The 17286-nt window shown below is 42.7% G+C and overlaps 1 protein-coding gene across 2 annotated transcripts in view; it reads left to right on the top strand.

Annotated features, from left to right (window-relative positions):
• The first annotated feature begins 59 nt into the window (after positions 1-59).
• The window catches only part of LOC117562060 (protein argonaute-3), a 33842-nt gene continuing 16615 nt past the window's right edge, over positions 60-17286 (top strand). For both annotated transcript variants that reach the window (XM_034239845.1, XM_034239837.1), the window contains exons 1-9: positions 60-832; positions 11183-11351; positions 11659-11779; positions 12022-12230; positions 13104-13240; positions 15690-15824; positions 15985-16072; positions 16705-16852; positions 17030-17149. In XM_034239845.1, coding sequence (XP_034095736.1) covers positions 814-832; positions 11183-11351; positions 11659-11779; positions 12022-12230; positions 13104-13240; positions 15690-15824; positions 15985-16072; positions 16705-16852; positions 17030-17149 — 1146 coding nt within the window. In that variant the 5' untranslated portion in view covers positions 60-813. The remainder of the gene's footprint in view (positions 833-11182; positions 11352-11658; positions 11780-12021; positions 12231-13103; positions 13241-15689; positions 15825-15984; positions 16073-16704; positions 16853-17029; positions 17150-17286) is intronic.

Here is a 17286-nt window from a genome sequence, read left to right as displayed (position 1 = left end):
TGACGTGTGGTGACCATGGTGGTGACACAGAGCCTACCTCTTCCTGTCGGTGTCAGAAAGGCAACTTCACCATATTTAGCTGCTTGCCGAAGCCCCGCAGCAGAGTTGATCTGTCAACCTGACCGAAAGCCTTGACACTTGCTGGCGGACTCTGCCGGGTTGATTTCGGCATAGGGGTACAAGCTAAAGAGAACAACGTCGTTGGGATATGGTTGTTAGGGAAACGGGGCTGTGTCAGTGGCGGTTTAGAAGTAACCGTCGTCTGTCAGAATTCCAACTATCCAACAGCCGAGCTAGCCATTTAGCTAATTACTGAAGACCACCGGGAGCTCGCTGTGCAGGGGACACGCATTAATGTCGCCTCTGGCGAGGATCATCCATCGGTAGGTGTTCATTTGGACTCAGTGACCCCGCTGTGATGATATCCTGACAGTTCACCTCGTCCGTTCCTGACACTTTCCTAAGCCTGGCTAGCGAGCCCACTTGGCTAACTAGCCGGTTTTTAAACTGCCTCAGCGTCTCAACCAGCTTTCGCCGTGGCAGTGAACCCCCGGTTTAATACGTTGACCGAGTGCGAACCTCGGTGTGCGGACACGGGGGACGCCGAAGACCCCCGTCTTGCGGAAGGACCGTACCGAAGGGCCCCTATTTTATGACAGTCTGCGAGGAGAGAGGAGCTAGCAGAGAGGACACTCGGCCATTCAGCGCGGCAGAGGCGGTGCGCTGCAGAAGGAGACACCGGACTGCACGGAGGAAGAGTCCCACACGTTTGGCTACTGTGATCCGGGAGTTATCCGGACAGAGACCTCATGAATGGAACTCGGAACTACAGGTAATTATTCCGTTTACATGCAGAGGTGGAAGAAGTGCTCAGATCCTCTTCTTAAGTAAAAGTAGAAGTACTTACATATACTTAAAGTACAAAAAGTAACGGTACTTGTTATGCTGAGTGGCCCATTTCAGAATCATTTATATCATAGGCTATGCTATGATTCTAATTATTTATGCATTCAATTGGAGCATTTTTTAATAACTTTGTATACTGCAGGGTAGCTTGTGGATTCACTCCATGTGTAATTAAAGTCATATTTAAAGGTGGATTATATATCACATAATTGATCAAAATCTGCAAAGTAACTAAAGGTATTAAATACATCTACTGGAGTAAAAGTACACTATGTAGGCCTACCCCTTAAATGTATTGGAGTAGAAGTACAAAGTAGCAAAAGATGTCCCTCAAAATTGTACTTATTAAGTACAGTACTTGAGTAAATCTACTTAGTTTCCTTACACCACTGGTTGCATGTGCGAATGGAAGTTACATTGCAGGGATGAGATGAGACGCCGGTAGGATGGAGGATGGAGGATGGAGGATGGACTTGACCGACTGTCAGCCTCTGCTTTTAATTAGCCTACAAATGAGTCACAGCTAGTGAATAACTCTTACCACCATGCAAGAAGAAATACAAATGATTATTTGAACTAGAAAGTAAAGTATGTGGCTGTTATGAGACATTTATAAGACATTTCTGAAGGGTACTGAGGAGTTTTATGTCTTGTTCACTGTAACTCATTAGCATCATCATCAGCCAGGTGTGTGGGATTCATCAAACAGATGCCTGGTGTTTCTCTGGAAGACACCCACACTAACAAGTTGTTTCATAGTTTAAGACGCCTATAGTGAATAATGAGATGTTTCGTTCAGCCTAAAACTAGCATGGATAGTCACCTAAGAAGTTGTGCCAGTGGGATACTTAATGTCCTTTCATGCCCCCAGCTTTTTTAGTCACCCAATGACCCCAGACTGACCTCGCAGTATCCTTCTCTCACAACACCTTCAGTCTGATACCTGTCTTGCTGCACTCCCTTTTTTTGTGCATAAAACATTTAGCCCATGCTCTTATCTATTTCCTTAAGAGTGAGTAGGTAGTAAGTGTTTCCTTAAGAACATTGACAGGCTGTCTTTGGTTGGTTTTGGTACCAATAACATGTAAGCTTAACCTTTTTAAAGTCTGCAAAACCTTGTAATCTCAACAAGCCTTGCAAATTCCTGTTTGGTCCAGGTGATAAAAAAGAAATATCAATCCAGGCCATGGCCAGTAAATAGTTTCTTTCTTGATCATAGTAGCAGTTAACCAGTCCAAACGGACTGGCTTTGTCTCAGCTGTAACGGAAGCTTTCCACTTATGTGACCATAAACTGAATGCCAGGTACTCTCGATCAGCCAGTGACACATGATACAGCAGGTGGATCTTAAAGCACCCCCTCCTCCTGTAAAGGAGATCCCTCTCTGGTGTCTACTGTCTCATTAGTGTGTCTGCTCCTCTCAGTTGGGACACTTCCAATGTCTGTAGCATAAGGGAACTGAAGGTGTTTTCCCAGAAGCCATGCACCTACTGCTACTAAAGCAGTTATGTGTCAGTGTATGGGCAGGTGTGTGAGTTGCGCTTAGTACTCTCTAAACTAGATTACATTTGCTGACATAAGTCTGATCAAAAAGAAGCCCCATATTTGACTCTTCCAAGTATAAAGGATGTATTTGACATGGCTTTGTTGGCTGACCCTCCAACACACTGTCGGCTGCAACTGTTTAACAACATTATGGGAGAAGCTTCCACCAAATAGAAATGTTATGCCCTAAGCTACTGTACTTTTGTTTTAAAATAATTCACTGATTACTCAAGTTGTGTAAACTTCGATTATACCCACTATGCTATCACTCGCCATTAGTGTGTTTTGTTGTTTGCTTGCATCAAAGTGTTCCACGGGTTTTCATATATAGTTGAAGTCAGTGTTAAATGTGTAAGGAGTGTCTTTGATGCGTTCACTTTGGAGGACATTAGTGTATTAATACAGTCGGACAGATGCATGTTAACTATGTGGCTTGTCCATGTGGCTCCCTGCAGGGCCTTGACAGTGTGTGTTGGTTCACAATCACATATCACTAACCACCACAGGCCAACCAGTGAGTCCCATGTCTGGATGAATGATTCAAAGGGGGCCCTCCATTGAGTTGTGTGAGAAAATGCAAATTGATGCACAGCCCGCCTAGAAACAGACGGTCACTCTCTTCCCCTGTAGTATTTCTGAGCAGCAGCACGTGGCATTAAAACCACGGCTTCTGAGAGCTTAGCAGTAGATATATAATGAGTGAAAGGCTTTCGAGCCTTAAGCAAATGACATCCATTTTGATGTGCTAACCCTCGGGTATGCCCACAGACTGTTAGTCACTTGATCTTGATGTGATGTTACAATATGGCTGAGTTACAATGCTAGAAGTAGCTAGACATGTCAAATAATGGCATTGCAGTACGGTCGTATTGTGGGTAAAGGATATAGCCAAAATGTCGATCTATTCTTTTAATTATTCCACTAGAGCAGTATGGATGGGTGACCTGTGACAACAGCCTAGGTTCTTATCATTAGAGCCTTTTTCTGATGAACTTATTATGTTTATTATGAGATGCAGTTTACTGGGAGACAAGATGGCAGATACAGTACAGCAGCCGCCCGCCTTCACCTGTCACACTACACTTCGTAAGCAGGTGGGATTTGAGTTGTCAGGAGATGACTCAGTTTAGTATTAGTGTGTCCATTAACAAAACACTTAAGAGAATGGTACTTTTTACTGGAGGGTAACAAGCTTAGTTTCGGTTTGTTTGTCCCATTGATGTCTTACTCGCGTTCTTCGGCTAGTCTCCCTCCCGAATTCTTTGCCCCCTTTTTTCTCACACTCCCGTGTTTCCCGCTCTTTTTTTTCTGTTGCCACCTCCCCCTTTCCCTGCCTTAGTTTACTGCCGCTATTTCCCTCTGTGCCTCAGTGGGAAACGTTGTCCTCTCTGTCACTCTGCTTGTAGACCGGTTCTCTGTGGATTTTGTGCAGACAGTGGGGTCCGCTTTAAGGGAGGGCCAAGCACTTGATTTGCAGTCTCTCTCCATAATACTTAGTCCTTTCAAGCAGCCCGTTGACAATAGACAACCCCCATCCTCAACCCCAGCCAACCATAAGGTCTAACCATTGGCATATTGTTGAAGGTTTCTATGGAGAATTCAGTTTGCCGCTGCTCTTTAGGTTCATTGTATTAAAGAGAAACGTACCCTTGCCTTTATTGTACTCCAGACAATTAAATACCCTTCATACTATTATTCACTCTTAGTATTTTAATGTGTTATGCTGGTTTCCTTTAGATCACATGTTTGTAATATAGGATCTGGTAAATGTTGGCAATACAATTCTATAAATCAGACATATTATCGTAGATCATGATATAATGCATCACAAGTTCAATAATGGGCAGGTCCGATATCATTGGTAAACAAACGGGTTGCCCTCTTTGTCCTTCCTTGTCTCTCTTGGTGTTAAGGAAGATGTAAATGTTATTTGCCATTTTTACTTTTAGCATTGACGTTTTGTATTCCAATATGGCGCCGAAATGTAACCTCGGAAAGTGCTGTCTGATTGAACAGATTTGTAATAAATCCTGTGGCCCCATGTGGAGTATTTCTGAGGAACTTTTAAAGTCCCTCAGAAAGTCTTTAATTATGAATTTGTGTAGTAGACTAAAAACTCTGGCTGACACATGCTGATATCAGAGTGTGTGGAGGAGGAGGAGGAGGAGGAGGAGGAGGAGGAGGAGGAGGAGGAGGAGGAGGAGGAGGAGGAGGAGGAGGAGGAGGAGGAGGAGGAGGAGGAGGAGGAGGAGGAGGAGGAGGAGGAGGAGGAGGAGGAGGAGGAGGAGGAGGAGGAGGAGGAGGAGGAGGAGGAGGAGGAGGAGGAGGAGGAGGAGGAGGAGGAGGAGGAGGAGGAGGAGGAGGAGGAGGAGGAGGAGTGTTTTTGGGGGTACTGCAAAATGCTCATTTGAGGGGGGTGGTTATGGACAGGAAGAGAGGGACTTGGAGGGGGACGTTTTTTCGGGGTGCTCAGTCAGACAGGGGTCTTTCTTGTTATTTAGTCCTGGCAGGGGGAAAGATTTCAAATATCTATTCATTATTCTGAACAGTCTTAAAATGAGGTTTGTTCAAATATGGTCCAATAGCAACTTCATGTTCTCACGTTTAAAGGACCAGTCATTTCAGCAGCTTTCACCTCATACTTAAAGGTATATTGTAAATAATTAAAGAGTTTGACTTAAGAGCTTCTCAGCTGATTGTAATGACATTAGAACCCTGTTTTTAGTCCTGTGTTTAGAAGACACTGTTTTAACAGCATCAACATTAAAGCAGAAGGAAACATGCAAGTGTCCTCGTTGTTTTCCTTTTCCAACAATCTACCAAAACATGAATCAGACATACTGTTTGCAGAAAACAGGTGCACTTTGCCACGCAATTAGCACTTAATTTGGCAACACCATCTCATTTCAAACCATGTGTCCATCTTTTAATCTGGTTCGTCTCCCCTCCAATCAGATTGTAAGCTCTTCTGTATCTAAACAGTCTATACAAACTTTGAACCATTAGCCTAACAGTGAACAAATTAAAATAATTGGTAAAATAATTATAAGGAAAATACTGTAGTCCAATTTAAAACTGGATTCATCAAGGACTCGGCAGAGAATCGGAAAAAATGTGTAAGAAGCCGAATGCCTTATTTTTAGTCACACAAGTGAAATAGTAACCTCCATTGTGTTATGGTTGTTGATGGAGTGTAGGTAGCAGATTTCTCAAAACATTCAGAAGAAAATCTTGCTCATTTCCACGTTACAAATGAGATATTCTTGTTAAGATGTTGACACAACAGTCGCTATAATCCAAGTATTACCTTAAGGTAATACCTTGTTTGGCTTCTAGTTAATTTATTAGAGCGCATGTAAACTCTAAGAGTAAAAGCAGTCATCCTCCCCAAGTCAACAATCCCTGGCTCCTGTCCACCGTTCCACTCAGTTCAACAAGACTGGAGGACAGAAGGCTCCATTTAACCTGCTTCAGTAAATCTCCTGCTCACTTTAACAGAACCTGGGCTTTATGTATCCCTCCATCCTCTACCTGTGTCAGTAAGTCATCATTCCATATCGGATCAGCTTCTCTTCACAGATCATTCCTAACCCCCTCTGAATCCCCCCACCTACAGAGAGAAAATATATCTCCACTTGCTCGTTTCATACAGTCTATCACTCAGGCTCAGGTATTTCCTGAGATGGATTTCAACATTTGTGCAAGTTGTTAGTGACTGACCAGGCCTCCATCAGCCTGTCAGTGTGTGGCTGGCTGCTTGTGTTACTTGACCTATGACAGAGGTGGCATTGACTCCCACGGGTGCCGGGAAAACTCTCTTTTCTGTTTGATTACGGGGCTGTCTGACCATGCGGGGCATGTATCAGTCCTTCCTCGCCAGCTATCTGTGTACGTCTGTGCATGTCTGTGTGTTTCTAAGTCATGCCCGCTGTGACTGACGCCATTGTGCCTCGCCACTGAGCACTGCTCCTACAGCTCAGACCTCTCTGCATTAGAAACACAACAGCCATATTGTGTGTGTGTGTGTGTGTGTGTGTGTGGGCCTGTATATGCGTGGACATGAGCACTCGTTAGCAGCGTGGACATGGGGGTGGATGTGGCTCAGAGGGGACGCAGGCACTGGATGTCAGCCTGACTTTTCTCACTGTCCAGCAGCTCTGGCTCTCGGCCCACTGTGTACAGTGTGACTGTGTTGTGTTGCAAAGCTGCAGAGTTGAACAAGTTCATATTGCTGAGATGTTTCTCCATGCTAAGAAAGGCAACACAATTATTGGTGTGTTGTGAAGCCGAATGTGTATTTATTCCATGTGCACAATTGAGGTGTCTCACTTGAATGGGATAAGTCAGCTTTGTTTAATTATGAAAGTCAACCCTTGTGCTCGCCACACATTACCCATTGAAACCACTGATGCAGCTAATTTGATGTTACTGGCTGGTGGATTGGTCCTCATATAACTTATACATAGTGTTAGAGAAGAGAATGAGACTCACTTACTTCCTTTAAATGTAATTCTATGAAGCTGCATCTGGATACATTTGAACCAATTCAGATCCATACTGAGACTGATGCTTATTATGAATAGGCTACAGAGATGTAATGGCACAGACACACATTCTAAAGCAAACTGAAGCTGTGTGTTTAGCAAATGAAATAGCACGAGTGTTTTGAGCATATTGGGCATACTGTTGGACAGCAGGAAGGTGGAGTATATTGCAGGACTCATAGGAGTGGTTTGAGAAGTCTATGGGTGCAGTTAAGCCTTGTTGCTATTGGAGTACAGTGTACGGGACATGGATTCAAACTGACCGCAGCCCAGCGTCTGTTCTCTGAAAGAAGAAACTAGCAACATGTCAGAGCCACCTTTCACACTCACAGGATTAAAGCATAATAAAACCATAGTTTTACTTGGTATATATTTATATAAAGTTTGTATAATATTGGCAACATTCAAATGTTTCATTTTATTACATGCTATCTATCATCATTAAGAAATATACGGAATTAACTATAAATATTTTGGCCACATTGCTAGTCTGACTGCTTACATATCTCAAACTTACAAACGAACTAACTGTACTAGTTGTCTTGAATTCCCCTTTATTGCTGGTGGCAGTAGGTACATATAGGACCAACTTACTCAATCTGCAAAGGCTTTGGACTCTCTGACCCCCTAGCTCTTGCCCACGGAGAACACATTTGTTATGTCAGTTTGAGCAGGGAACAGAGCCAGACTGTTTCCAAGAAGTTCAGATAAGAGGGAGGTATCTGATTTGTTGCTCGATGATTAGCATCCGATTGGCTATTCAGAAAAAGCTGCAGAACACATCTGTGTGACATGCATAGTTCATCTTAATATCACAGCCTGTTCCCTGCCCTACGACATTGAAGTGATCACAGATTGGTCTGTAGTACAAACAGGCACTTTTTTATGTAGCCTTGGAGCTTGTGGTGTTTCAGGAATAATTCATTTGTCGGAATGTGAACATTTAAAGCAGTTTAATACAAAGTCATAGTGCATCGAAACATTTCTGTAGGTCTCTGTGTTGTAGTGTAATACAGAAACAAAAGCAACTGCAGAGGTCTTTGTTCTAACTGTAAGACCCTGTTATTACTACTGTACTTCATCCACTACTGAATCCAGAAGCATGGACTCAAGGACGCTCCGCTGTGCGTTTCTCACTTGGTGGTGGCTCTGTGAATCGTGCTGAATGCTAGCCAGTTGTGAGAGGCGGATGAGAGACGGAAAACACCTACCCTGCCCACTCTCTCATCCTGCCACTCCCTGCTATCCTCCTCCTACTTGTCCACTTCTCCAGGATCTTCAGAAAAAGAAGTGCTCTCAGAACCAGAGAACCATCTTGAAGTTTTTATCAAGGGCTTTCTGAGTGAGCCTTGGGGGGAATGAATTAGGAGAAATCACAATCTGTGGGTGACAAGTTTATTTCTGGCTTAATAAAGATTTAGCAGAATATCTGTCTTTCTTCTTTTTGTCACCGTGTGTGCGTGAAATGAGGCTTACCTCACTACTTTCACTCAGGGCCCCATTGGAATTACCATTACAAAAGTTTGTGTGCACTTAGTTCAGTGTGAGAGGGACAGCCGTGGCAGGAATTCCAGACGCCCCTCTCTTTTTCCCCGTTTTATCCCAGCAAGTTATTTCAAACACGAGGCTTGCACCCTCCAACAACCCCGTTAGCCTCCGCTCCACAGCCCACCATTGGAGAAACAGAAAAAAGAGTCGAGCAGAGAGTAAACACTTCCAAAGCCGGACTGTAAACAACAGTGTTGCTCATGTTTTCTGCTTTTACCTCACAGAAGGTTTCTGTTCTGTTTGGGGTGTTTTTTGATGAGCTTCGCCCTTAGCAGAGCCCTTAACCCCAACATCACCCACACATGTGAGTCTATGAGTCAAATCGGTGATGAATCACTCAGCCATGACTCTCATTTATCAATGACACATTTGGGCCAGTCTTTTAGTCGAGAATAGAGAATGGCAGGTCCACTGCTGAAAAGAAAGGAGACAAAAAAAAGCACCATGGTAGCTGGAACTTCCAACTTGAAAGTAGGCTTAAAAATAAACATTTTCCAGGCAATAACATGAGTTTCATCTAAAGTTTTGTGTTAAAAAACGATATCTAAATGCTTTATATCATCCAGAGTATTGGCACGTCAGAATAGTCATTCCCCTTCTTTAAGTGTGAAGTGGAAGGCAAGCCTCGGCAGCCATATAAATAGCTCTGACATGAGAGGGCCACATTACAGAACTCACTGTTTCTGGATCAAAGTGACTCATGTCTGACACATCTTATGGTCTGCATCTGCAGTAAATCAGTTTTTTTCTTCAAATATGCAAACTGAGTAATCCAATAAGTAAATATATTTTCTGTTGTGAGTAGCTCTACACAGTAGGGATAATGTGTTCTCATGTTTAGAGCCCATACTTTGCGTCTTTGTTGTTCAATCTTTTGAAGTATTACCCCTCAAAGCTGCATTGTGTTGTGTTTACTTAAAGGGGACCTATCATGCAAAATGCACTCTTGTACGTCTTTTATACGTGAATATGTGTCCCCGGTGTGTCAGGGAACTCACCAAGTGTCAGAAAACACAACCCTCTCTCTTTTCCTCCATACCCAAATCTCTAAAAACGGGGCTGCAACGGAGCTGATACAGATTTGAAATATCTCTGACGTCAGAAACAAGGAGCTCCGCCTATATGGCCAACTCTCCACCTATCAGGGGAATGGGGGGTTGCCGTGGCATGGTAACAGCATGGTAACAGCATGGTAACAGCATGGTAACATGACGTTCGTGCCTCGCCCCCCCCCTCGCACGAACGTCATGTTACCATGCTGTTACCGTGGTCAGCTGCAGCTCATTTGCCACAGAATCAGCCCTTGTGAAGACGGGGCTAAAAAAGAGCAAATAGAGTGAAATGAGGCATGGCTAAAATGCATGATCTGTTTGGTATTTTGAAAAAAAAACTTCACAGACATGTTTTATATAGGTATGGCCCTACAATATATTATTCAAATATAGCATGATAGGTCCACTTTAATTTAGATGGTAGGGGTAGGCCCTACAATAGATGGATTTGTGTACAAAAATGAAGTGACAGTTGTGTTACTGAGTTTTGTGAACGGCATTCATGCGGGATGTCTTGAAGTACTTACACAAAGGATTTATGTATTTCTGTAGAGATTCGAGGCCTATAATATGTACTTATCAGCCTTTTGTTCATTTTTCCCGTTATTTTATTTCTTGGAGAAGGAAAATAGTTTAGTTGTATATTACAAATAATCAATTTTCCTTGGTTAAGCCACACTACACTGTCAGGGGCAAACACATGTCATCCTTTATTGGTCTATTGTAGAACTATTCTCAAAGAAAGTGTTTTGTACTTTATTTTTCAAGGTTGATAATTATGCCATCATTTTTGCTTGCTGGTCCTCAATTACAGACAATGGTTAACATAGAGGTTGCATTATCTGAAATGTGAGTCATTTTCACATCTAAGAAGACCTCTTTTTTTGTTCCACCACAGTGATATTAAATGTTTTTAGTTGTAATTATCTCTGAAAAGTCACATTTTTGGCCTTGTATCATTTTAGCGTGACACTGATAATGGTAGGTATTTTGAATTGCAGGATGGCTGTCATCACATTTGATTAGTCTTTTATCATTAATGCATTTTATCACAATCAAAGCTGCTTCATTAACCAATCAATGTACCTCCTGATACAGTTTTTAGTAATGTGTGTTATGTGCATGTGCCTAACAGTTGGTGCACCATAGACTCTCACGCATATGTAGTTTTATGTGTGGGAAAGTGCAGTTTCATTGAAAGTGTATTAATTGTGCAATCTCTACCATCAAGCACCTTTTTACCTTGTTACAGTGCGTGTGGTTTTAACCATCTAATGCTTTTTAAATCACTACATCTGGTTTCCCTTTTTTTTGTCTATCAAGCCCGACAAATAATATGTTTTCCTTTTTAAATAGTACATGTTCCTTTTAAGCATCCTGTTTAATTCTGGGAAATTAAATAATTTATATTAAATTTTGAGTTTCAGAAGTAATGTACATTTAAATATACAAACTAATAAAGATGGTTTTCTGTTATGAGCCACTGTCAATGTTGGGAATCGTGCTCACTGTACATACATTTAGCACATCCTCTGATCTAAAAACTGTTTCCTTTTCACTTATCCTCCACCCTTTGTTCTCCTCCAGCCGTTGGGGCCCAGTCCCTGTTCGCCATGCCTCGGCGGCCTGGCTTTGGCACCATGGGGAAGCCCATCAAGCTGCTGGCCAACTGCTTCCAGGTGGATATCCCCAAGATGGATGTCTACCTCTACGAGGTGGACATCACACCTGACAAGTGCCCCCGGAGAGTCAACAGGTAGGCTGGAATCATATATTTGAAAGTTTTCCTACACCTTTCTCCGATACAATATTTACATTTAGAAACGATGACATTATATCCAATTAAAGCATGTTGCAAACAGTGAGTACACAGCGTCTTTCCAAAAGGAAAATGGCTGTTGATGGACTCATGAATATTGTTTGGGTTGAATCTGTGACCTTTTAATTCAAAAATCCCAGTAATGATTTGTTTAATAATCTTTAATTTGACAGTTTAAACATGTAATAATTGTACTGCCAACAGTATGACTAACGATCACTTTGTGTGTGTGTGTGTTGTGCAGGGAGGTGGTCGACTCAATGGTAAAGCACTTTAAGGTGACAATCTTTGGGGATCGCAGGCCAGTCTATGATGGAAAGAGGAGCCTGTACACAGCCAACCCACTGCCTGTGGCTCCTGCAGGGGTGAGCTGGAAAAAAGTCACACAAAAATGTATTTTCAGTACAAGCTGAATGTAAACCATATGCGTTATCAAGTGTACAGCCAAGCACACAATCTTAACAACTCACCATTTATTGAATCAAAACAAACTCGCAGTATATCACACAACACGAAACACATCTTTCACAGACACTGCTTTTGTTCACCAAATGTACCGCCTTATCTCACCTTCTTTGTGTTGTCTCACCCTCTCCCCTCCTCTCAGGTGGACCTGGATGTCACTCTACCAGGTGAGGGAGGCAAAGATCGCCCCTTCAAAGTTTCCATCAAGTTTGCGTCTCTGGTCAGCTGGCACATGCTCCACGAGGTGCTGACCGGCCGCTGCATGCCTGAGCCCCTGGAGCTGGACAAGCCCATCAGCACCAACCCGGTGCACGCAGTGGACGTGGTGCTGCGACACCTGCCCTCCATGAAGTGAGTTGTTTTACATTATCCATGCTTTCATAAAGGTTAAGACTCATAGGTTAACTCTTGTAATGACAGCTACACGCCTAAATAGACCTTTTTTTGTAAAGTAATTGTGAGATCATGTTAAAGAATTTGAACAGAACCAGTCCAAGAAAACTGTCCGTTTATCCTTCCCTGAACTCTCCACCTTCCTTTTCAGTCAGCAAACATAAAGTCAAAGATAGAGAGCACATTGTAAGACCTGATCCCTCTGATATTCGTTGTACATACTATATATTTGTTTTGTCATAGCGGCCCCAATATCAGCACTGTGATCCAAACGGAAATCAAACCTAGCTTATACGGGTTCTCGCAAAGCGCCATTTCTGACCTCGCACCATCTTCCACTCCATATCACTTTCCTAAGCCCCAGCAAGAGCACGGTTGAACCCGATATCATCAGCACTTTAATGAAAGTCTTTTTCAGAGCATTATTAAAAAGTGGTTATCGCGACACCTTTCATTTAGCCCTGCTCTCGGACATTATTGCTTTACAATGGCATCAGGACACATTGTAAGTCCTGGATTCAACAAGACAAATGTAGCCCCTGTGTCTTTATTAATGTCTCTCCTGGGCAGAGTAATAGGAGGTGGAGGGGTCCAGGCAGTGTCTCCACCTCTCATTTCACTCATGTAGTTTCAGGCCATATTGAAAATGTCTCACTGTTTAAACACATATTGACCTACATTCACAATTCAGGATGTTTGAACTAATATTACATTTCCTTTCTCCTTTTATCCGCCCTTCCCTCCCTGCCCCATATTGCTTTTTTGTCCTTTTTTCACATTCTTTTCTATCTCTTTTCCCTTTCCTTATGATTGCTATTTTTCTCCATCCAGGTACACTCCGGTGGGTCGCTCCTTCTTCTCGGCTCCTGAGGGCTATGACCATCCCCTGGGAGGTGGGAGGGAGGTTTGGTTTGGTTTCCATCAATCTGTGCGCCCTGCCATGTGGAAGATGATGCTTAACATTGATGGTGAGAACCAAATTCCACCTTGCATTAATGTTGCTCTGCCGGCCTACAATATTGCCTGCTAGCTAAAAACAAGACTTGAAAAACAAAAGCTTTATTGCCTTCTGCCTACAGCAAATAAATAAAATATAAAACAAATTCACTCTATTTTCTTTGTAATCCAATCTTTGTTTAGAAACGTTTTATTCTCTTGTAGAGCCACACAGAGCTTTCTCTGCTCCCCTTTCAAAGCTTTGGAAATGACATTTTAATCATTTAACAGATGGATTAGAATGCCATGGAGCATCAAGGATATATTTATTCTTTTACAGATTTACGCATACACAATTAACTTTCAGTGATGTCATGTTTGAAAATATTGAACATAATTCTAACGTAACAATATTAAACTTAATAGAAAATAGAAGGCTATTTCTATTGAAATGAATGAGGCGATCATACTTTGTCTTCACCAGGCCGGCTAAGGTGCTGTGCCAGGGAACTCAACCACTTTTTTATGAAGCAGCTAATCTATGGGCATACTACAAAACATATATCAAAAATCTACCTTCATTTGCATTGTCTGTAAAGGCTGTTGAACAACTTTAGCTTGACATGATAATGGCATTGCTCCATCCCTGACATCACATGTTTTTTAGTTGACCAATATGTTCGAAAAGAGACAATTTAGCTTGCTGAGAAATGTTTTGGTAAAACAAATGGAAAAGTAAAAGATTTCATTTGATAATTGGCTTTAGTGCTGGGTATTGTTGGTAGAGAAGCTGTGTTTGATGACCTGGAATAGTGAGCTAGAATTTCAATCCGTTATTATGTTTGAAAATAAGTGTCAAAAAGGGAAAATGGAGTGTGTTTTGCCATAAGCACTGTGTGTGTGTGTGTGTGTGTGTGTGTGTGTGTGTGTGTGTGTGTGTGTGTGGTGTGTGTGTGTGTGTGTGTGTGTGTGTGGTGTGTGTGTGTGTGTGTGTGTGTGTGTGTGTGTGTGTGTGTGGTGTGTGTGTGTGTGTGTGTGTGTGTGGTGTGTGTGTGTGTGTGTGTGTGTGTGTGTGTGTGTGTGTGTGTGTGTGTGTGTGTGTGTGTGTGTGTGTGTGTGTGTGTGTGCTGTGTGTGTGTGTGTGTGTGTGTGTGTGGTGTGTGTGTGTGTGTGTGTTGTGTGTGTGTGTGTGTGTGTGTGTGGTGTGTGTGTGTGTGTGTGTGTGTGTGTGTGTGTGTGTGTGTGTGTGTGTGTGTGTGTGTGTGTGTGTGTGTGTGTGTGTGTGTGTGTGTGTGTGTGTGTGTGTGTGTGTGTGTGTGTGTGTGTGTGTGTGTGTGTGTTGGGTCAGGAGGGCAGCTGTGTGTGAAGCATTTCCTTGAGACAGCTTTTGTTTTGCTCAAAGTCTTTGAAGCCTCTGTCTCTATTTGAATTTTTCCCGCTCTTTTTTCCTCTTTGTCTCATTTTCCCGCCCTGTCACACCTCGAAATCAGTTGGTCGGCTGCTCCAGTCTGTTGTCTGCTCTCCAGCAACAAACTAGAACTCAAAGTGTTTAGATAGCATTTGTTTTCCAACTCTTCTGTATGGTTTTCTGGAACTGCAATGCAAGCCATTACGCCTATTTAATGTGCACTAACAAACACTGCTTCCCACGCTTAGCTTCAGAGGTGATCAAAAGCGCATATAATTGTTATATACCTTTTTCCATTTTAACATTTGCAAGAATAACTCATTCTCATTCGAACACTGAAATAAAACCACAATGCGTGGAAAGGACAATCATCTGCCTCAAGGATGTGCGCTTGCAGTGCTTTCATCAAACACCATGTCTTGCGTCACAACAAGGCAGCCACATTATTGGTCAACAACAGCACCACTCTCCCTTAACTGCTACATTTTGGATTTCTTTTGATCATGCTGTTAGTTATGTGATACCTTTCCCCCGGGATTTAGATTTCTCTCTGATGTCTTGCTTTTCCGCCTCGCCTATCATATCACATTTTTTTTCCGTGCCTCAGTTTTTCTATTTATTAAGAGATAGTATTTTTGTCAGAACAAAGGCAGCCTGTCTTTGAGAATTGCAGAATCTACACACATATTTTGTGCTGCATGAACTGCACTTCCTGTGTTCAATGTTCCTGCTCTTTATTTAACTTGGTGGGCTGATTACACAAACACTGTGATGGGCCTCTTAATGAGCTTCATAATAATTGCAGATTCAAGTAGATATATTCATCCCTCGGTGATGATTTGCTTTGTTTTCGAGGTTCGACTTTGTTACTCGAAGCTGTGTTTGGGTTAGTTTTGATAAAATGTAGAGACCATTTTGAGCATATTGGCTTTTTAAAGAGTTATAAACAGTTGAAAAGTGTCAGCTTTTACTTTCAAATTCACCTACAATGTTTGACAGTTATTTTTTTACTACATCAAATAACAAAAATAAATGACTGTTTCTATCTATTTTTATTTATTTTTGATTTGCAGTGTCCGCCACTGCCTTCTACAAGGCTCAGCCAGTCATCCAGTTCATGTGTGAAGTGCTGGACATCCACAACATAGACGAGCAGCCTCGCCCTCTCACAGACTCGCACCGGGTCAAATTCACCAAAGAAATTAAAGGTAAGTGTAAAATGCGTCTGCATGAATTGTATAAACGTGCATTACTTGTGTGTGGGCTAGAGATGGAGAGTTTGAGCGAAAACAGAGACAGCACATGTCGCAGCCAATCACAAAGAAACACCTTCCTAATGCTACTCCAACACTTTGTGATATTCACTAGGTCTGAAGGTGGAGGTGACGCACTGTGGAACCATGCGGAGGAAGTACCGCGTCTGCAACGTGACCCGTCGGCCTGCTAGCCATCAAACGTGAGTCAGCCTCCGGGTGGGCGAGGGAACGCCTCTGGGCGGAGTGTGTGGATGGGATGGGGCCGGGGAGCACACACACACACACACACACACATACATACACACATACATACATACATACATACATACATACATACACACACACACACCACAGAGGATGCGATCACAAATTCATCACCAAATAAACCATTAACTGCTGACTCATCTTACAACAATGCGGTTAATCTTAGTCATCCAATAGTGAAGCAGCTGCTGTGTGCGGCTGCTGACCTTCAGTGAGTCTTAACAACCCTGAGTATTATACCTCGCTGTGTGTTATCCTTTAAATGCTGTTGCGTCACCGTATTGCCATCAGAAAGGATGCATTTATAGCAAACAGGTCTCTCTTCATCACTGCTTGCCTTTCATGGTGTTGTTTGTTCAACATGTCAGGCAAACAAGTGAAAATTGAAGATTTCACTGACTTTAGCTTGATATGTTCTCCATCAATTCATTACAAATATTGCAGCTTCAAGTTCAACTAATAACTATGAGTGGGCACCCTAATTGTACTATATGTTTAATAATAAATTGGATCCAGTTGCCCTCATCTCTGGTGTAGGGTTTGACCCGAGTTGCTCTTTTCTCTGCAGGTTCCCTCTACAGTTGGAAAATGGTCAGACTGTAGAGCGCACTGTAGCCCAGTACTTCAGGGAGAAGTACAGCCTGCAGCTCAAGTACCCACATTTGCCCTGTCTACAAGTGGGCCAGGAGCAGAAGCACACCTACCTGCCCCTGGAGGTGAGAGAAAAATATGAGCTATTCCTCGTTTTGATGGGTTTCATTCAGGTATGCCTGGGAGCTTGGTGTCATTCAGCTGAATGAACAAGATGCACACACATACAAAGCTTAAGCATTTCTAGACGGTCTTTTGCTGGCTTAATAATACCTAAAATGATATTCCCCTATGTTTTGTAGGTGTGTAACATTGTAGCAGGTCAACGATGCATCAAGAAGCTGACAGATAATCAGACCTCCACGATGATCAAAGCCACGGCTCGCTCTGCGCCCGACAGACAGGAGGAGATCAGCAGGCTGGTGAGTATCCCTCCACACACGACACCCTGTTTCTGCACGTGTAAGTAGCAGTGTAGAACTTTAGGAAACATTCAGCTAATACTGTAGGACAGTTAAGATGGGAGAGCTGGTTTTCACACTTATTTAAAGGCTAAAGT

This window comes from Gymnodraco acuticeps, unplaced genomic scaffold (genome assembly GCF_902827175.1).
Source record: "Gymnodraco acuticeps unplaced genomic scaffold, fGymAcu1.1, whole genome shotgun sequence".
NCBI classification, from domain to species: domain Eukaryota; kingdom Metazoa; phylum Chordata; class Actinopteri; order Perciformes; family Bathydraconidae; genus Gymnodraco; species Gymnodraco acuticeps.
This window is presented reverse-complemented; position numbering and strand designations above follow the sequence as displayed.